Here is a 22,307-nt window from a genome sequence, read left to right on the forward strand (position 1 = left end):
GGCATATAACAACGTAACTTAGACTATGGAGGGTTTTACGCACATTCAAACTTTTCACAGAAGATCCAATGTAAAGAGAAACGGGGAATATCCATTCACCGTTATACTGCTCGTAAATGTCATGTTTTATAAACATCATGGAACCATTTTACAGATCAGATTGGCACTTCTCCAGAAATAGCAGATGAAATTGCATTAGCCATGTAGCCTACGTTATCACCATAAACCCATGGACGGGTAATATTTGTAAAAAGTTTGGTTATTAATCAAATTAAACGAAAAACAATCAATCTGCTTTTTAAACCAACAGCAATATTTCGAAATAGTATCGGGTATTGGGCAGAAAGCAATCGTTTTTTGGGGGGAAACCAATAGTTTGTTTCTAAATAGGAGATTCACCAGCACAAAATGCACATCTCTCTTCTATGGTTACTACTGGATAGGCTGCGCTTCTGGTCTCAAAATCCATGCCATTTATCAGATGTGTCACTGTTAAGAGAGTCTTAAAACTTCCCATTTAGCGCTGCATGAAATTGTCCCTTTTGCAAGTGTTTTTAAGGACACGCCTCAAATATTGCCAGCCAACCCACCACAGTGGAAGTGAGCTGATGTGAGACAGGTAAATTACCAAACCTGGCGTTAGGGCTGGAAAATGCCAGTGCACCAGTTTTTACATGACAAAATTGCAAACTAACATGCATTTGACATTGTGCCTCCTAACCGCCAGCCGAAAATAGAGCCTGTAGTGTAAAATCGGGAAAATTAGCTGGGAGGAAATATACTAAGAGGTTAGAACCGAAAATAACAGTTGAAGAATATGAAATGAGTCTCTGGCACCCCAGACTAATATTACGTGTTAAGGACATTGGTTGAATGTAAACCAACACTAACGTTTGTTTGCTAGTCATTAGCACAGACAGGGATATAAGGCACTGAAAAATCCTGCCGTTTCATGAGCAGTAATGATAATGGTGTGTGTGAATGTATCATCTCTAGGGACAGCAAACTGACGATGCTGCTGAGAGAGTCGCTGGGGAACATTAACTGCAGAACCACCATGATCGCCCACATCTCTGACTCCTCTGCTAGCTACGCTGACTCCCTCACCACCATCCAGCTGGCCTCACGCATCCACCGCATGAGGAAGAAGAAGTCCAAGGTCTGTGTCTCGACTCGAAGAGCTTTCAGTATCATAGGCTGTAAACATTGGTATAGCCGCATGGGTATTCTCTATTTGAACATATTTTGATGAACACAGCACTTACTGTTTTGATGAGGGAAAGGCATAGATTCTCACAGTTATATGTTTTTAGTGATCTCAAGAGTGTATTACAGTGGTGTTATTAACAGAAGTTGCATTGTTCACCATTTCAGGGCCATGGTATGAAATGAATCAGGGCCTCTGTTAATGCAAGGTTATTAGTGCCATAATTCAGAGCTAGTTTTTCTTGGTTTCTCAACACATAATCATGTAATCAATAAGGCTGCCTAAGGATTAGGGAAATAATTACTCCAGATAATTAGGTGGAATGACAGCATGTATTTATTTTGCATTGGTCTCTGGCGTGATTATAATGCATGCCACGCACACCAATTCATATTATTGACATAAATCTCAGTGTGCCTATTGATGTGCACTTTTAACCTTTAAATGTATTGACTGGCCATTTTAAAGGGATTTATATTTTCCTTACAATTGATTCCACCCTGAATTCATTACACAATTGAATTAAATGTAAATTGAAAGAGAGACATGCGGAAAAAATGACATAAAGACTATTTAAATAAGTATAAAGTAATAATGTTATAGCTTGAATATAAGAAGTGTGCAGACAGTCTAATTATGTAGCAGTCTTGTCCTAAGCATTTTACACATATCCCATATACACTGTTTTGTAAGTGTCTGTATGTGTTTCTGGCTGTCTTGCAGTATGCATCCAGCTCCTCTGGAGGGGAGAGTTCCTGCGAGGAGGGGAGGATCCGTCGGCCGCCCCACCTCAGACCCTTCCACCCCCGGACGGTGGCCCTGGACCCAGACCTGCCCTCCCTGCTCAGCGACCCAGACTACTCCTCCAGCAGCGAGCAGTCCTGCGACACCGTCATCTACGTGGGTCCGGGGGGTGCTGCCATCTCTGATAGGGAGCTGAGTGACAACGAGGGCCCCCCTGCCTTCGTTCCCATCATCCCCTCTCTGAACAGGAAGCGTTCTGGGAAAGAGGGCTCCCTGGACAGAGACCACTTCTTCATGTGCAACACGTTTGCTGAGCTGCAGGAACGCCTGGAATGTATTGACGGCAGCGAGGAACCTACAGCGTTCGTTGGAGAGGGTAGGGGAAGTCAGGCTAGCCCACAGATAGACAGCAAGGCAAAGGAAGGCCCTGGCTCAGCTTCCCTAAAGACTGTAAGTAAAGCCTCCTTCTCCCAGGAGAATATCTCACCCAAACTTCCTCCTAAATCTGTAGCCACTCTGCCATCCAGCAACCCCCAGGTAAGCCCCTCAAAGTCTAAACTGGAACATTCCAGAGGGGTTTCAGAGAACGTGTGCAGAACGAGTGCTGATGGTGAGAAGGTGATGATGTCAGAGAGCCAGGCTAGCCCAATCGAACAGGATGTGGCCACGGTGCCAGCCTCTGAGCCAGTGGTGCGGGAGAAGGTCTACTTCAACAAGAAGCCCTTACCCAAGCCTGCTCCCCCTCCCCCACAGCAGAGGGACTCACGTAGAGGCAACGGAGAGGCAGAGGAGAGGTCCACCACTAGATTGCCACCCGTGGGAATGAGCCATCAGACTGGGAAACGGGGGGAGTCTGGGGGCTCCCATTTTCTTGGTAGAGCCCAGACCAGGGGACCAGTAGAGGTGTGCCAGCTACGCTCCACCCTGAGAGAGAGGTGCCTGGACAGGGACATCCTCCGGGCTACGGTGACCCTGCAGCAGCCTGTAGAGCTGAACGGCGAGGATGAGCTGGTGTTCACTGTGGTGGAGGAGCTGTCCATCGGTAGCATCATAGACAACGGTCGGCCCTCCAGCATCATCAGCTTCAACAGCGACTGCTCCCTGCAGGCCCTGGCCTCCGGCTCCCGGCCCGTCAGCATCATCAGCAGCATCAACGATGAGTTTGACGCCTACACGTCAGCTGTGGGGGGTGCAGTCAACATTGAGGTGCTCACCCCCTTACAGGATGACGCATTTGTGTGTGTGGGCAGCAGGGGCTCGTCCATCAGCTCCTGGCTCAGTGAGGTCAGCGTCTGTACTCTGGAGAGTGAAGGGGCCCACTCGGCAGACGTCTTCCTCCCACAGACTAAGCACATCGGCCCAGAAGGCACCTTGTATCTGGATTCCCTGGGTATGTTTCACTGTGAATCATCCCCAAGGGACACCAAGAACTCCCTGAATGACAGCGGCTTTAGCTTTTCTGAACTGGACAGTGATAGCGCAGCGTCTAGCAAACTGTCCCTGACAAAGTGCGCTCCGTCTCCCGAGTCAACCAAAGGATCCCTCAGATTCCCATCCAAAACAGCGAAAGTGAACTTTCTCAGTTCGTCTTCACAACCCTCCCAGGGCCCTTACATAGACCACTCCAGTCTTCCCAGGAAAATGAAACCTACCTCATCCATCACCCATAGTAACAGCAACAGCAGCAGTCGTGAACCACAGAGACAGGAAGTGAAGCAGGAGGACCCCTGGCAGCGCATTGACAACCACTCTGAACCTCAGCTCCCAGTCCCCAGCGCCACTGCCACCAGCAAGCTCCCCAGAACCCCAGTGAGTGGCATTCCCTGCCGAAAAGCTGGTGTTTTCAACAGCAACAGCGTACCTCGCCAGCCCAAGATACAGGGCTCTACCTCAGCCCAGAGGGTGGTGGACGGCTGTGAGAAGTCGCCCAGCAAGAAAGCAGGGTCCCCCAGCAAGATGCCTCAGCTCAGACGAGGGGCCACCACCCTAGGCACCGTGCCTGTCATCCATGCCTCCCCAGAGACCAAGGTCACCACCCAGGACATCACAGCTACAAGTAACAGTCTCAAGTTCTCCTCTCTGGGGAAAAATGGCAAGACCAATGGGCAGAAAGCCAGCATGCTCCCCAAACCTGGTGGTAACTCACCTCCTCCCCCTCCAGTGCGCAAATCCAGTCTGGATCAGAAGAACAAGACCATGCTGCACCAAAGTGCCTTAAAGTCTGTGTATGGAGAAGCAGGGAGGCCCTTACTCACCAGGGGGACAGTGTCAGAGGATGAGCTAGAGGTCCGCTGCAGAGGAGACTCCAACAGACTCAAAACATCCAGCCTCAGGGGTGACTACACCTCGGCCAAAGCCACGTCCAGCCTGAAGGCCAGAGGGGATACTGGACAGAAGCATTACGGCAGTCAGATGTCTCTGGAGAGATGTGACAGCATGTCCATGGTGGGCTCCAAACCCACCCTCAGCCGAGAGAACAGTGGGGCCAGCCTGGGCAGCAGCATACCCAGCAGGCCAATTCCCAGATTTGGTTTACCCATCTCAAGCAGCTCTGCCATTGCTACCTCCCCACCTTCCCCATGTAGCACCACAGGTGCTCTAGGTAAACCTGGGCAGGTCAAAGGTAGTGTTAACCCCAGAGTGGTAGGAGCGGTCAATGGAAGTAAGGCCCGTTTGTTGTCAGCGAGCAACTCTAAAGGCCTGAGTTCCTCCACCAAGTCCCTGGCTGCTCCAGCCTCCAGGAACCCAAATGCCAACCTCCCCCCAACTGGTAAGACCTCCGCCCCTCGGGCCACCGCAGCCGTCAACAGCAAGCCTGGCCGGGGCACCATCATGGGCACCAGGCAGGCCATGCGGGCAGCCAACAGCCGGGTCAGTGAGCTGGCATCAGGCAGCACATCAGGCAAACACCTGAGGGGCTCAGGGGACTCTGATAGTGGTAATGACAGTGGGGTGAACCTGAGTGATGACAAGTCCCCCGTGGCCATGCTGCCCTCCCCCTACAGTAAGATCACAGCCCCCAGGAGGCCGCAGCGCTACAGCAGTGGACACGGCAGTGACAACAGCAGTGTTCTGAGTGGAGAGTTGCCCCCAGCCATGGGCCGAACAGCCCTCTTCTACCACAGCGGGGGCAGCAGTGGTTATGAGAGCATGATCCGTGACAGCGAGGCCACAGGCAGTGCATCCTCTGCACACGACTCCATGAGCGAGAGTGGGATGTCTTCCTCAGGCCGCCCCAGGACCTCCAAGTCCCAAAAGAAACGCAATGGTAAGAGCTTTGAATCTGTATACATCATTATGCATTATCTCTGATAATATCCTGTAAAACCACATACTGTTAGGGAATCAAAAACATGTGAAAGTTCCATAAAATCCCAAGCATTACTTAGGTCCTTTTACAAGCCTTCTTGTTTAAGTCCAGTCTTTGATGTTTTTTTACAAGCCTCTGTGTGATGTCAGAAGTCAAACAGTCCACTTGTTAAATAATGGAGAAGGTCATTAATGGAGGACATATGTCCAACTGTCTCTGTAAAAGCCTCTTGTCTAGAAGTCACAAAGCACGTCTATAAATTCCCCCTAATTGCTTTGGAAAAGCAGTTTTCTTGCACAGAGCAGTTTAGAAAGTCCCTACTTAAGGTTTGTTAAGGGTGAAGGTTCACTGCTGTTGACTTTAACTAGATGTGTCATGCTGAAAAGCAGACTGAGTGGTGTTCCCATCTGAAATAAGAAGTACAGTTCTGCAGTTCTCCAGATCGAAGCAGCATGGCAGAGAAGTATAGCACAGAATCCCCAGACAACATCGAGTACAACCTGTAGCTTTCTCCAACTTCCCCGGGCAATCTTGTAAAGATAGCTTTTTAAAATGTGATTCTTATAGTTTATTGGTTTTCTCACCTTTCTGATTCAGCAGAATACATTACTCTTATATGAGAAATGTAATTAAGGTATGTAATGAGATGACTTTGAACTAAGTTGAACAGCAATGGAAAGTCGTGACCATGTTCCAGCTCTCGTAGATTTATATAGTCAACCTTTTCAATTCATATAATGGGGTAGGAATATGATATAGACAGTGGTGAAAGCCTTATACATATGCAATCAACAGCACGCTCAGGAGGTCCGTGTAAAGCCTGCTATCGCTTTACATCTCCATCTCAGCCTCATACATATTTACTGATAGAGCCGTACAGCTTGGCCCTGGCAGATATTACCATTGTATATTTCCAGCAGTAATTGATGTGCCTGTCTGTTTGTGTCTCGCCAGGGCTCCAGCGACGGCGGCTCATCCCGGCCCCCCTGCCAGACACCTCATCCCTGGGGAAGAAGACTGGCACAGCTGGCCAGTGGGTGGATCTGCCGCCCATGTCAGGACCACTAAAGGAGCCCTTTGAGATTAAGGTGTATGAGATCGATGATGTGGAACGGCTCCAGAGGAGGCGTCAGGAGGACTCAGCCGAGGTGAGTGAAGGGTCACGCTTACTGTTTGTAATACAAGCTCCCCATACTGTAACTGAACTTATTTTAGAGTCCTGTCATTAGGTTCATGTTCATCACTACATACATGCTGCTTAGCAATATCAGGCTCAGCAATGTTCTGCATGTGCCACATTGATCTCAGCAATATTCTGAATGTGCTACATTGAAGCCAGGCATGGCATCGTGGGAAGGTCTTGGCTCACTCCTTCCCAGTTTCTTATTAAAGAACAAGATGAAAATATGCATCTTAGACGTTTGACTTTCAGTCTGCCCAATGGTGATTCCCGGCGTCTGTGTCTGTGTGACCACAGTCAGAGCCCAGTGTTACGCTAGTCGGACTTCTTAGGAATGTGAAGAGATCAGGACGCAATTACTGTCTGGGGTTAATTGGTTTAGATATGACTGAGGCTGGTGCTGGTCGACGGAGGGGTAAGGGGTGGTGGTGGAAAGAGTAGTCCAGGAATTTGTGATGAATGTGCGTTCCCCCCTCCACAGCCCATCAGCCATCACCATGGCCCATCCCTGGCTGCCTGATGGCTCTTTATGGCTGGCGCTACTTGCTATGGGTCATTAACTGCTCCCACAAGTTTGAGGTAGCCAGACAGGGATTTGTTAAGAGAAGATATTAAATCAGCTAGTGGTGGTTTGATTTAGTTTCAATTAGGAAAAGATTATCTTCAATTTGTTTTTCCCAGCCATCACTGGCTGAATGGCTGGGAAAGACAAATTGAAGACCATCATTCCCAGACCAGTTTTGGAATACCATGTAATGTGTGCATCAAGGCTTGTTTCAATGTGTGTATATTCACATGTCTATTTGTGTTCCCATGGATTTTTCTGTGTGTATGTATGTATATATATAGGGTTCAGTACTCTGTATATTCATATCTGTTTGTGTGTTCATGTTTGTTTGAGTTCTAACTGTTAGATCATAACTCTAGAGTAAGATAATATTTTGGACCTTTTCTATTTACTCTTCTTCCCTTTTCTCCTCTTTAGCAGCCATTCCAAGATGTTGAGAAGGTATGTTGATTTTGCTGGATGGCTGAGGCTTCATTATTCTGTAATGGGAGTTGGGGAATAGTTTGGAGTGAGGGAAGAACAGGCATTCATTGCATGCACAGTTCTCAAATTAGGTTTCGGCCCATTGTGACAGGAAACCAGTATTCTTATATTACAATACCTGGAAAATGTCCAGAAATGTTAATATAAACAACTGTGTCTGTATATCCTGCAATTCTTTAGCAGCAACAAAATGCTAGTCAATGACGGCCATGAATTATCATCTTCAAGCTTTCTTTGAATTTCAAACCGTTCCTGTCACTCACCACCCTATCGTTTCTCTCTCTCTCTTTCTCGCTCTCGCTCTCTCAGGGGCTGCTGTACTTCAACAGTAAGCTGAAGGTTCTGGAGCGGCGGCATCAGCAGATCAGGGAGATGAAGGTCAAACACGAGATACTGAAGGAAGAGCTAGAGGACACCAAGACCCGGCTGATGATGGACCCTTGCAAGTGGATAGGAGAGTGTGAGTATCTGCTAGACTATTCCAGGATAGGGGCATATGGGAATTTACACCTTTTTACTCTTCATATTCCCCACCAAAATAGAAAGTTATCTTCCTATTGATAGTTAACTTGATTCTGTGGACAGTCTTTCAGTTGACTGTGGGTGACCATGACTTTAATTCTCTGCTCTCCTGTCTCTTCTCTTCCAGTTGAGGTGGACCAGGATTTGGACAAGGAGTCCCAGGAGTACCTGGAGGCCCTGAGTCAGGTCACAGAGGAGCTTGATTTCTGTGTCAACATATGCAAGTCACGTGTCATGATGGTGACATGCTTCGACATCAGTGTGGCATCACCGCCTGACACTCAAGAGGGACTTCGAGAAGTGGAAGTCTGAGAAGGTGCGAAATGAGAGATGGAGAATCCAGAAAGTGAGAAAGGAATGATGATGAAATGTAGCAGCCAGTTCATATTGCTGGAATGAAGTGACAAGAAAAACTAAAAGACAAAAGATGAGACAAAGAGGACGAGGGTCTTTGCATGAAGACAGAGGAGATCTGAACCGACTTATCTGCAGTGCCTCGTTGTTCTGGACATGTTCATGTTGGAATGGGAGAGAAACGTGTGCACAGACAACAACGGTGTCTGTGTTTCCTGCATGATGAGAGAGAGGCCATCATTTACCCAAGAGTCATTCAACGACAACCAGAAGTGCCTTTTTCACTCAACTTATTTTGAGTCATAATTTTTTGTATGGTGCTAGTATCATAACCAGCATACCTAAGCAAACCCTGAACATATTCCTTTTAAGAAATAATAATTTTATATTGCATTGTATAGTGTATTTATATGATTATGATGTGTGTAAAAATATCATTTGTAGGTAAAAAAAAAAATGTAAGAAGAAAAAGGAAGAGCAATAAGCTAATGTTATTGCGTTCCCAAACTTTGCCTTTTCTCATGTTTCAAACCAACCTCAGTCAGCATTTTGCCCATTTATCCAGCCTCTTTGCGCCTTATGTTATCTTTCTTGTTCCGTAGTTTTTCTACCTTTTAAACCAGGTCTGTGTTATCTTGTCAAGGACTTGGTTTGCTGTTATCACTCAACCACTGCCAGCGGAGCTGTGAAAGCTAGCAGGGTTGAGTAAATGTTTCCTCCCTCCAGTTGCCTTGATCCCAAAGGGCCCCAGTGGAGGTGCTGAGATGGGTGATGGTGGAGGTGTAGAAAAGGGGAAAGGAAAGTATGTGGAGCTCAGCTTTGTTTGCCCCTTGTTTATTTAATAGAAAATTTGGCAACGTCAGAACATATCATACACCATACAGGGACTGCTCCCAACAGGCTGTGTGTACGCCATGATTCATGGGTGTGACAGTAAGCTCTCTCTGGTGCTCTGTGTTAGGGGTGTCCAGAGTCCAGTGCGCACTGACAAGGCATAGTGGTGCTTGTCAATGCGTACATTTTTATCCCTAGATGGGCCTCGACTGTGTTCTACTGACACGAACAAAAGGGCATAGATGAGATGCCACAAGCAAAGGTAATTCTACGGCTCTTGTGTTGTACTCTTTTTACTGGTGCCAAGCCTTGGTTCTATGCATTCCAACATTCTCACTCCCACTATAAGAACCTCATACACTATATATACAAAAGTATGTGGACACTCCTTCAAATTAGTGGATTCGGCTATTTCAGCTACACCTGTGGTGTATAAAATCAAGCACACAGCCATGCAATGTCCATAGACAAACATTGGCAGTAGAATGGCCTTACTGAAGAGCTCAGTGACTTTCAACATGGCACCGTCATAGGATGCCACCTTTTAAACAAGTCAGTTAGTCAAATTTCTGCCCTGCTAGAGCTGCCCCGGTTAACTGTAAGTGCTGTTATTGTGAAGTGGAAACGTCTAGAAGCAACAACAGCCCAGCCGCGAAGTGGTAGGCCACACAAGCTCACAGAACGGGACCGCCGAGTGCTGATGTGCGTAGAAATCGTCTGTCCTCGGTTGCAACACTCACTACCGAGTTCCAAACTGCCTCTGGAAGCAACATCAGCACAAGAACTGTTCGTCGGGAGCTTCAGGAAACGGGTTTCCATGGCCGAGCAGCCGCTCCGCACACAAGCCAAAGATCACCATGGGCAATGCCAAGCGTCAGCTGGAGTGGTGTAAAGCTCGCTGCCATTGAACTCTGGAGCAGTGGAAACGCATCACAATCTGGCAGTCCGACTGATGGATTTGGGTTTGGCGGATGCTAGGAGAATGCTACCTGCCCGAATGCATAGTGCCAAATGTAAAGTTTGGTAGAGGAGGAATAATGGTCTAGGACTGTTTTTCATAGTTCGGCCTATGCGCCTTAGTTACAGTGAAGGGAAACCTTAACGCTACAGCATACAATGACATTCTAAACAATTATGTGTTTCCAACTTTGTGGCAACAGTTTGGGGAAGAGCCTTTCCTGTTTCAGCATGACAATGCGCCCGTGAACAAAGCGAGAAATGGTTTGTTGAGATTGGTGTGGAAGAACTTGACTGGCCTGAACAGAGCCCTGTCCTCAACCCCATCGAACACTTTTGGAATTAATTGGAACGTCGACTGTGAGCCAGGCCGAATCGCCCAACATCAGTGCCCGACCTCACTAATGCTCTTGTGGCTGAATGGAAGCAAGTCCCTGCAGCAATTTTCCAACATCTAGTGGAAAGCCTTCCCAGAAGAGTGGAGACTGTTGTGGCAGCAAAGGGGGGACCAACTCCATATTAATGGTCATGATTTTAGAATAAGATGTTCGACAAGGAGCTGTCCACATACTTTTGGTCATGTAGTGTAGATCAACACCACTGACAGTTCACAATGACTCAGAACCCTCCCTTAGATCTGCTTCAAAGCTACATATATATAACACTTCTCTCCAACATTCTATTTTCTTTACTAATTTAACCTGATGTCTCAATCAAAGACTAGGATAGGCTCCAAGAGTAGTATCCTAATTAAAGGCCATGAGAAACCACAGTTTATACATGCAGTGAAGCAACTTCAGATGTTGATGTTGTATGGCAAATAAAATCAATCAACCAATTGTATGTAGTGGCCAGAATGTGTGTCTGAATTACTTCTCTTAAAACGGTGAGGACAACGATGATTGACTGGTTTTAGTTATCTATTGAGAAACTAGCTTTTGTTGTATTTTGATGTGTTAGATTTATAACTAAAATATTAATTTGTTTTCTTTCAAAGATACTCTCAGGCCCTTTCTGAAGATGCTGCATGAGATTTTTATTGATTTCTAAGAATGATTTCTATTCCATTTTTACCATTTTGATTTTTATAATATAGCCTCTGCTCTCCCTAATGTGGGGTTTGTTTCATGAATTATATTACTATTACCAAACCGAAACATTTCAAGAAAGTTTACGTATGTCATATTTCATATAAAACCCCATATTTTCTAATGTCCTTGGTTTTGTATAGGATTTTCTGACCTCGTGTATAAATGTATGATATGGCAGCTCGTGTTGAGTTTTATCTGTGAATAAATTAGGTTTCTTCTTATTGCGAATACATTTTTCTTCATGGGTTGTCTTGAAACAAACCATTCTTTAGGCCCAATGGTTTGGCCTACATAATTCAAAGCCACAATAATTGGTCGTCAAACTTGATTAAAAGTCATGTTAGGTTGAGAATGTAATGAAGGCTTAACAGTTGTTTAAGTTTTCAACCTCAATTGGAACGCAGATGTATCGAAATAGTTAAGTACTAGCGAAATGAAAAGGGTAGGGAATATCTGGTTGGCTTTTTTCACACATATTTTAGATTTAATGTTTTCTACCAGCGCAAAGCGTGAATTGGCCTTGCACACGAGGAACTGACCATTTGCAAATGCAACACCAGGTGAGCAGAATTGCCTACAATTATGAATATATTAGTTCGTATATGTTACTACAAAGACGATGCTCTCTTTGACCAAGTAATTCGCGTTTCATTTGCGATTAATAGCCTAGCCTACATTTACCATGATAGGCCTATGAGCCAACTCTCTGCTCGTGTAGGGATTTATCAGACAGATTGGTGGCCAGAAGAAAAAGAGAGGGGTGAGTAGGCTAGTGGTACTGAAGAATATAAACCTATTTATATCTCTCTATTCACCCGATAATTCGTCCACCACCACACACAGACAGTTGGGTGACCTGTTGGCCTCACTTGCTCAACAGTTCACACGCAGATGCTTGATTTGATTGGGAGCCTACCTCAATTCCACACAGTCACTTTTTGGTAAGTGGACAGTACCCTCAAGTTCTCTCCTCAGTAACCAACCGTGTTGTAAGTCTGGACTCAAGACCGGTTCGTAATTTCTTCCAGCGGAGTGGAAAGGTCATTATTATCAGCTTCCATTCAGTCAGGCCATAAAACCACTTTGCCAGGTCAAATATCAACTCTTTTCATGACACATTAATATTTAATCGACTATTGAAGCCTAGGCTTCCTACTTTACTCGTAGCATTACTGTCCTTTACTTTCGTTGAAAAACATCTTCAAACTTTGTCGCGCTCGTCAGAATTTCCTTGATTCGCTGGTAGGGAATAGTGGGGGATATTTGAACATTTTCACGCTCACTATTTGTAAGCAGAGAGTGGGGGAATTTGTAACATATTTTGTTTTTATCTATTATAATAGGCCTGTTTGGGTTGGTGATCATTTGTACAGTGGCTTTCCATTTGCTCTCAACATGCATTTTTCTCACCAGTCTGAATGTCTAAAGAATCCATATGTTGTTCTGAAAAATGAACACAGAAATACTGGACATTTTGAACTCTTATTATGGTGGTGATTTGACACCACTACAATCATGGTCTTGAATTGGACTCACATTCTTCTGGTCTTGACTTGGTCTCCAACCCCTCGACCCTCCCTCCCGATCTTGAATCGGTCTAGCTTTAGTGGTCTTGAGCACAAAACTGGTAACTAACCAATATTCACATCACCCCCTTTTATAAAAACAAACTGTTTCCACAGATGTATTCATTTAATTTGATCATTGCTGCCAAATAACTGCTTGTGATGATTAATCTCCCAGGTGCATACATAAGCATTTTTGTGCAATGACAAAAAAAAGTTGCAGCCATCAAAGAGATATTAGAAGTGCAGCAAGATTAATGGCACCACTATCAAATATGGTTCTCAACTCTGTGTTATTCCAGGTGTGTAATATAGATGAGTGTAGAGGTAGACCTTCCACCATGCTGAGCGATACCATCTTGCCTCCTCCCTATTCTTTTAATTTGATTAAAAGCATAGGAGGGAGACGTGGCAGGCTGGCAGGAGCAGCTGGCTGCCGTGTTTCAAATCCAATCCACGGGTGGGCTGGGTTTAGCCGCACTCAGCCTGGGTGCTCTTTGACTCAGGAAAGGGCTCTTAGTGGTGAAGAGAATATCTCTCTCTCTTGCACATTAAATTCCTGGTGATAAGCACCATAGTGCTAGATACACTACAAGTATATAGACACCTCTTCAAATTAGTGGATTCCGCTATTTCAGCCACACCTGTTGCTGACAAGTGTATATTATCGAGCACACGGCCATGCAATCTCCATAGTCAAACATTGGCAGTAGAACGGCTCGTACTGAAAAGCTAAGTGACTTTCAACATGGCACCGTCATAGGATGCCACCTTTCCAACAAGTCAGTTTGTCAAATTTCTGCCCTGCTAGAGCTGTCCTGGTCAACTCTAAGTGCTGTTATTGTGAAGTGGAAATGGCTCAGCTGCAAAGTGATAGGCCACACAAGCTCACAGAACAGGACTGCCTAGTCCTGAAAAATCATCTGTCCTGGTTTGCAACACTCACTACCAAGTCCCAAACTGCCTGTGGAAGCAACTGTAAAGTTTGGTGGAGGAATAATGGTCTGGGGCTGTTTTCCATAGTTCGGGCTAGGCCTCTTAGATCCAGTGAAGGGAAATCTTAATGCTACAGCATACAATGACATCTAGTAGAAAGCCTTCCCAGAAGAGTGGATGCTGTTATGACAGCAAAGGGGGGACCAACTCCATATTAATGTACATGATTTTGGAATGAGATGTTCGACGAGCACATACTTTTGGCCATGTAGTGTACTTCCAAATGAGAGAAATCATCCAAATTCTCTTACATTTGTACCTTAAACTATTGTTTTAAACTTATTTTACACAGCACACTTTCATTTACATTGGGTAATAACTGTGTATGAGTTTTTTTTCTTCCCAGATTTAAGCCAGCAGTTGTTTGGCGGGCAGTGTGTTTCTTATGATAAGTCATTAATTCCCCTGACAGCTCGGACGGTTTCCCACTGCTCTGAGCGAGGTGCTTTGTGTCTACGTGCAGACAGTTGGTCAGGCCTTCTGCTGATTACTGATAGCTGCTGAGTCTGTGTGCTCCTGGCCCACTAGACCCAGTCTTTCCCTGCTCTGTTTGCCCTTTAGGGATCTCCTTATATGAGCAGGGAGTCAGATTTGTTATGAGAATAAAAATGTGTTCATGGAGAAGTCAAGGAGTCCCTCGCTTCAAACAAGTTTCATCATAGTTTAGATTTTCTGTGTTAGCACGCAATGTCATCTGAAAATAAATGTAACATTTCTTCCCCTCACACTGAACCAAAGTTGTATCGTAATACTGTCCCACTTCATTTAAATTTTATTTCGCTCCTTCTCCCCCTCCCTCCCCATATGAGTGCAGCTTTGATTCATGAGTGAAACAGACTGATGTGATGTCTGTATTTCCTAGTTAATTGAGAAGAACATTACCCAGCTGATGGCCCATATTCCCAGGAGTGACTGAATGTAACCATTTCATAAATGAGATGGTAATACCCCAATGAGTTGTTTACAACAACAGCACAGACTGTCAATCTGATGTAGTGGTAAATTGACCAGTTGTTTGCCCTACCCATTGTCCATGTAGATGGGAAAACAATAGAATGTTGGGGTACCTGGAGGTTGGCGCTACCCTGGGCATTGTTAGTGTTAGTGACAGCTCATGTTTGGATTTACAGCTGCAACTGCAATCACACAGATTGCGCCGTCTAAACCCAAGTCTGCTCTCTCAAGAAGAGCCATAAACCTGACCAAATGCAGCCACTTTCCCAGTAATTAAAGCAAGCTGGTTTGGGGAAATGTCCTTAAATTATCAGAGGCTTGAGGAGATGTAAGGCTAACACATCTCCGTCCCTGCTTCAGGGGGCTCGTAACTATTGACTAATTCTCCCCAAAACAGATGACATTAGTGAGTCTACCTCCGCTCTTAAATAGGGCTTTAAGACCTTGGGTCCCATTGGATTTACCATCTAAGGGCTCTAAGTTCTGGGTGTATAGACATAAAGGTCTAACACTGACATTGAGTTCAGATAAAATCAAAGCCAGACCAATTCAGTATGTGAAAGGGAATGAATTGCCTTTTTGGAGACAGCTGGAGTGATCTATAACTAAAGACTTAATCTTGTTTATGGAATCTTGCTAGAAGCAGAGCATGGTGAGATGAGGGTAAGGGCATGAGCTAGGCCTCCGTGACAATGGGAATATGATTGTCATCTTGGCACTAGCCTCAAAGTGAAACATCTTCAGGCCTCATGAAGACCGTCGTTCTCCAACAGCTTGTGTTTTGCCAGGCACAGGGTTGAGGGGTTGGTCTGGATATAGGTCAGTCGATGGGTTGGCCTGGTGTGTTTCGATCTGGGAGTGTTGGCAAGCTGCTGTGTCTGTCCACCTCCAGGAGCCCAGAGCTGAAGTAATGGAAATACACACAGCCCAGTTCTGATCATTTCTGACAGGAGGCTGGCAGTGGCATCAGACAACAGAGCAGTTGTCCTCTTTATGTTACACTCTCACTTTGCCTGACTGACATGCTGGTTGTCTAGAATTGACACATACTGTCTGTTTGGCCCTGGCCGGGGGTATCATCGGATGGGGCCACAATGTCTCCTGACCCCTCCTGTCTCAGCCTCCAGTATTTATGCTGCAGTAGTTTGTGTTGGGGGGGCTAGGGTCAGTCTGTTATATGTGGAGTATTTCTCCTGTCTTATCCGGTGTCCTGTGTGAATTTAAGTATGCTCTCTCTAATTCTCTCTTTCTCTCTCTCGGAGGACCTGAGCCCTAGGACCATGCCTCAGGACTACCTGGCATGATGACTCCTTGCTGTCCCCAGTCCACCTGGCCGTGCTGCTGCTCCAGTTTCAACTGTTCTGCCTGCAGCTATAGAACCCTGACCTGTTCACCGGACGTGCTACCTGTCCCAGACCAGCTGTTTTCAACTCTCTAGAGACAGCAGGAGCGGTAGAGATACTCTCTGCTATGAAAAGCCAACTGACATTTACTCTTGAGGTGCTGACTTGTTGCACCCTCGACAACTACTGTGATTTATTATTATTTGACCATGCCTGGTCATCTATGAACATTTGAACATCTTGGCCATGTTCTGTTATAATCTCCACCCGGTACAGCCAGAAGAGGACTGGCCACCCCTCATAACCTGGTTCCTCTCTCGGTTCCACCCCTCATAACCTGGTTCCTCCCTAGAAAGGTTCTGGCCTTTCTAGGGAGTTTTTCCTAGCCACCGTGCTTCTACACCTGCATTACTTGCTGTTTGGGGTTTTAGGCTGGGTTTCTGTACAGCACTTTGCGATATCAGCTGATGTAAGAAGGGCTATATAAATACATTTGATTTGATTTGACTCTGAATTGGCTGTCATGGTTACGTAGATGGGGAGTACTTTCACTTGGTTTACAATATACAAAACTCATTAGTATGCTTGCAGACTACATTTATAATCTGTCCTGTTGACAAGTATTTGAAGTAGGGAAATAACTTCTAGTAGCTACAGAGTGGAGTTTGGGTTCCTCTTTGATCAGTAAAGGTTCAAATGCCAAATGGGCTGATCCATCTTTAGTCCAGTGGGCCTGTCTAACTCGGATATTTTGTGCAAAATTCTCCATTATCTGGCAAAACATGGGGTCGTCAAGGAAAACAATGTGCCGGTGTGGGGGCCTCAAGGGAGAAAATGGGCTGGTGTGTTAGAAATGCCAGGGCCCTGGCCTCCTGAGTGGTGCAGCGGTCTACAGACCCGGGTCACTACAGGTGCACAATTGGCCCAGCGTCGTCTGGGTTAGGGGAGGGTTTGGCAGGCCGGGATTTTTTCCCCTGGGATTTCCTTGTCCCATTGCGCTCTATCGACTCCTTGTGGCGGGCCGGGCACCTGCAAGCTAACTTTGGTCGCCAGCTGGACGGTGTTTCCTCTGGCACGTTAGTGCGGTTGCGTGGCTCATGTCCTTCGCCTCTCCTGAGTCCGTAGGGGATTTGCAGCAATGGGACAAGACTGTAACTTCCAATTGGGGAGAAAAATCCTGTAAATCACTATCTGCTGTCGCTTGCCTTTCCAACTGTTAGCTACGATGACGTTGTGGTGGGGAGTCGACTCCCGATGTCGACTTCCATTTCTGTGTCAAGAGTCGATTCTGCTAGGAATAAGATTAAGATTCAGTGTTTTTGGTATGGTGGAGACTGATTAGTTGCCGTACTTCCGAGAACACAAACACTTGCATCTTTCATGGCAAACTATTGAGGAACGGAGAGAGAGGGGAGGGGCACAGTATAGGCAGTTCGGCCACCAGGCAAGTAGTCAGAACCGTGCACTAGGCCCATCTATCTGTAATCAGAAGCTGTATCTTGCAATGGAATGCTGTAACTCGAAATATCTTGGCTTGCAAAATGTTTTACCTATCATCAATGAATAGGCTAGGATATTGAGATGAGCGAGATGCAACACTTAGCTCTCACACACAATATTTGTGCATGTGCATGGGTTCGTTTCATGCCGTTCACAGCATGGTAGCTAGCGCACCAAAACAGCGAAGAAGTTGACATGCTGAGTTGACCGGGCACGCGCGTGTTTCATTGACATGGTAATGGACTAATAGTATTTGAGAAAATATGAAAAACGAACCCCTCTGACGCGGTACTTTACATTGTGATGTGTCACTACGTAACATACGGCACTCATTTGCAGCTCATTTTGTGCTGTACAGTCTTTCCACCAGTTTAAAAACAAGAAAGGGACAGGGTAAGGGGATACCAAGTCAATTGTACAACTGAATGCATTCATTTTTTGTGTCATCACTGCAAGCCATTATGACTCTCAAAAGCCGTGACAGCCGCTGTTTACTTCTGAAGATAACTTTAGCGCCGCCCTAAAAACCTGACTCAAATTTGACACAATCCTTCAAATGGGTACATTATATAAACTCTTTATAGTGTTTTATTTAAATTTTAGATGTGATAAGTTGGACATATCGGGTAAAAAATACAAAATAAAAAAATGTCCCTACACGGCTTACACTTTAACGCAGTAGGTTTCACTTCCCCACCCACCATTTAAAAAAAGACCCGATGGAGTTTGTTGCCTTTTTCAACCATGCAGAGACGGGCAGCATGAAGGTCTCGTCATTGATTTTGCTGGAGAGGGGAGAAATGGTGCTTTACAATGGTATTCATATTACAGTTGACCTGGAGGTATTACATTTTTTGGGGCACTAAAATAAGGTCAATTGTACGAAACGGCGCAATGTACAAAAGTTAGTTAGTTTCTAGTAATCTCTCAACCTTCACTCTTCTTCTTTGGACTTTATATGGCTATTGGCAACCAACTTTAAGGTGCCTTACCACCACCAACTGGACTGGAGTGTGGACCTCTGTTCAGCTTTCAGTCACTCACGTGGGCATATGCTCCTAAAAACCAATGAGGAGATAAGCATGCAAGTCCCGCTTCTCCTATCAAAAAAAATAACCAAGTTCTATTTTAGCGCCTGGCTACACAGACGCTCATTGACACACGTAATCAGTTTGGATGAAATGATTGAATAACGTATGTGTCAATTTATTTTGCAACTCGAGCGGTGTGGTTAGCATGTGAGCCTCGCGCTTTAAAGCTAGTTGTGGAAATTGACTCACTATGCTGTTTACTTTCTGCATCTACTTCATATCGCTGAGTCTACATTTAAATTACACAACTTTCCTCAGGCTTTTATAGCCCATCGTCTAGTTAGGCTTTAACATGGAAAATAATGTTTTGCACTGGGATTTGAATTTTGTGTGCTTGTGGGACACACACACACGTTTTTCGATTAGAGATTTCTCTTAATGTTAAGGATCCCAATTTCGTTTAAACGTTCACACCCTTAAAATTATCATTGTTCTGTGGATTTCCACTGACCTGTACAAGACCTTGTGGATACGGCATCTAGCAGTGCAGTGCATGAATAGATGAGTAAGATACTAAAGCAAATGAGTGTGGTCACCTGCTGGCCACCTGCTTGCCCCTCCGTGCCATATCTAATCCTCCTCATCTCATAGAGACTGATTAAAATCCTATCTTTGTATCTTACAGCAGGTGGGAGAGACTGGGCCCGATGGGGATCTAATGCTCAAATTATGCACTGACAAAACATTTTTAGAAATTGACCAGACTACGGCAGAATTCTTGACCTTATGAAAATGTTGATGAGGACGGGGAACCATTGTCTCTATCACAGTGCCCTTTTTGTTTGGCGGTCTTTGTATCCCAGGGTAGATTGATTAATGTAGATAAACTGAAGATTGCCATAAAGATACTCTTTGTTTAAAGAGTAATGTGACATACTTTTAGAATACTGATGTAAATGTTAAGTCAATGTGATCTTCTATATGTAGTGCATACGCAAGGGTTTTTGTGATTAACCTATTCTAATTGGCTGTATTAAGTTGCATTACATCCAACAGATAGGTTGCTCTCGAAATCAGATGAAATCATGCTAATGACGGTGTCCTCCTGCCAGGGCTTTGGTGTGTAAAAGTTGCCAGCCCAGTTAAAGATCTGTAGATGGCCCTCCTAAGACCTGGTGGCCATAAAGAAATCTCATTAGTCCCATATACATACCTAAATAATGTTATTGGACAAGAGGTGCAGCATTGGGGTCGGCTTCAGGACGTTCTGTTGTGGATCTGACTAGTCAGTGAGTAATTCCATCATGTCCTTCCCTTAACAGATGGGCTGCAGTAATGAAGAGACCCTTTTTAATTAGTCTGTCTGAAGACATTTATTCATATAGGACGGCCCCCTCCCCAATAAAGTTTCATTGACCACCACCAGGCAGGCCTTTAGCTGGCTCCCAGCAGCCACCATCTGGTGGACAGCAGAACCAGGGCTACAAGGTGGCTCCCTTGTTCTTCCCACTCCAGTGAGCCGGAAAGGGGCCCAAGGATACAGGCGAGTGGCTGGCTTCAAGGGAGGCCTACTTTGTTGTTCTCTATTGGTGACTTTCTTGTCAGCAGGCCACAAAGCCACCTTCTGAACTAACTCTGGTTATTGAGGTGGAGCATAGGGCCACAGAACATGGATGTAATGTTCTGAACTGATCTCAAAGTCAGCTGGATTTGTTCAGATTATGAATGTTGAATTTTGCGTAACAGGCGTATCTGGCTCTGTCCTCATGTTTATCTATAGATCAGATCTGGTAAGCAGTGTGGGGAAAATACTGTGGATTAGCTCTCTATGCTATAACTCCTGGAGATCATATTGACAGCTGTGCATCCTGCCTATTTTTGGCAGTAATGGAACTTCAAATAGTAACCTGACAATACTTTTCCCTTATTGCCTCCATTCTATAATTTTTGCTCATGCTCCACAGTCACATTCTGTTATTTTGAGAGAACCATTTTGGTTGTGTCATGCATGTTCATCTTAACACTAAAAATGGTAGAGACATGAATTGAAGAAGTAGGCATATTATTTGGCACATCTAGGGGTTGAAGAATCTGATTTGGCTAGGCTTTTACTTGTAACATATTGTTCAATGCACGAAAGAGGAATAATGGGAACCTATTGAAGATTGGCATTCTCATCCCCAGAATCTTTTCACATGTCAATTTTCAAAGAATAAAGCTAAAAACATTAACAGCTTCATAGTTAAGAACACTCTAGTAATATGGATGAAAATAAAAGGGAATTTACAAGAATCAATATCACTCCCTAAAAACACACCCCTAATGAAACAATCTTTGGAAAGCATTGCAGAATTCACAGATAAATGGGCCCCTTATGGAAACTAAATGTATATAAACAGTACATTACCTGGTAATAGGAAATAAACAAATACATGAAACTTAACTTTTATCACAAAATGTAGATCTGCACTCTTTTGGACATCAAAACAATGTTGAGGGAATCCTATTTGAGTCAGAAAATGATACTAACATGATAGGTAGGCTCTCTGTAAGGTTTTATATTTCCTGTCTGACAGTCTCTTAGAAAGAAATATGAACTATTGGACCCATGACATGAAAGGAACTGATATTGGTACAAGATGGAGTGTTGGAACCAGACGTGGGTTCAAATACATGTGTATTTGGTATTAAAAATACCTTTTCAGCGTATTTGAGTATTTTCAAATACACAATACTTTTTTTTTGAATGGTTATTTGTAAAAAACAAATAGTTAACCAAATTTGTATTTAAAAGGACTTTTAAATACTTCAAATACATGGGTTAAACACATGGGAGTGTATTTGAGTCGGTGTATTTCCATTTTTCTAATTCTTTCTAAATGTATTTGCAAATACATTAAAATGTTCTGTGCAAGAATGTCATTAAATGTATGTCTAAGTTGGTGTCTTTGTCCTTTATTCTTATTTTTTTATTTATGTTGACAGTTGTGCAATTAGTCCTTGCCAACGTCATGTCTAGTTTTGTGGATCTAAGTCTGTGAACCTTTTTAGTTTGTCTATTGTCTAATAAAAAATTGAACCAAAAACATTATCTTATTTGGCTGGAATTACTTTTTCGTGTCCTGCGCCTTTTCATTTCAAATGAGGCTTGCCCCTTCCATATACATAATTTGTCCCATTTCTTTGGGTTAACTGTGGTTGCAGATATCCATTATAGAAGTAGATAAGATTTATTGGATTTCCCGTTTCTGCTCAGAGCAGAATGGAGTGTTTGGCTTCACTCTGTCTTTTCACCAGGATGAACTCTTTGTAGGCAGCATGTTGCCGGAGGGAGACATTTGATTTCACAGAGCTTTGATTTCTTTCTCAGCAGCCCTTATGCAGTAGGCAGGCAGGTCACTCTGCTGTCTGTCCATCTCCCTACATGATGAATCACCTGTTCTGTCTGAACAAAAACAACTTTCACAAAACACACAAGTTTTTCACCCAGCCTCTTAAATAAAGTTCCTCTTGTGCCTTAATGTTTAATTTGCTCTGTGGTGCCATGTCTGCCTTGAAGTCCAAACAGGAGTGCTATATTGGGAATTATAAACTGGGTGATTTGAGCCCTGAATGTTGATTGGCTGACAGCCGTGGTATATCAGACCGTATAACACGGGTATGACAAC

The 22,307-nt window shown here is 44.5% G+C and overlaps 1 protein-coding gene across 4 annotated transcripts in view; it reads left to right on the plus strand.

Annotated features, from left to right (window-relative positions):
• LOC106610923 (kinesin-like protein KIF26A) overlaps nt 1-11,471 on the plus strand; it is a 102,987-nt gene extending 91,516 nt beyond the window's left edge. For 3 of the 4 annotated variants that reach the window (XM_045723484.2, XM_045723486.2, XM_045723488.2), the window contains 6 exons: nt 997-1,159; nt 1,931-5,219; nt 6,216-6,409; nt 7,427-7,450; nt 7,802-7,952; nt 8,142-11,471. In XM_045723484.2, the coding sequence (XP_045579440.2) occupies nt 997-1,159; nt 1,931-5,219; nt 6,216-6,409; nt 7,427-7,450; nt 7,802-7,952; nt 8,142-8,326 (4,006 nt within the window). In that variant the 3' untranslated portion in view covers nt 8,327-11,471. The remainder of the gene's footprint in view (nt 1-996; nt 1,160-1,930; nt 5,220-6,215; nt 6,410-7,426; nt 7,451-7,801; nt 7,953-8,141) is intronic. The other variant, XM_045723487.2, reaches the window with a different exon arrangement.
• The last annotated feature ends 10,836 nt before the right edge of the window (nt 11,472-22,307 follow it).

The sequence above is a fragment of the Salmo salar genome, chromosome 09, assembly GCF_965601325.2.
Source record: "Salmo salar chromosome 09, fSalSal1, whole genome shotgun sequence".
Classification (NCBI taxonomy): domain Eukaryota; kingdom Metazoa; phylum Chordata; class Actinopteri; order Salmoniformes; family Salmonidae; genus Salmo; species Salmo salar.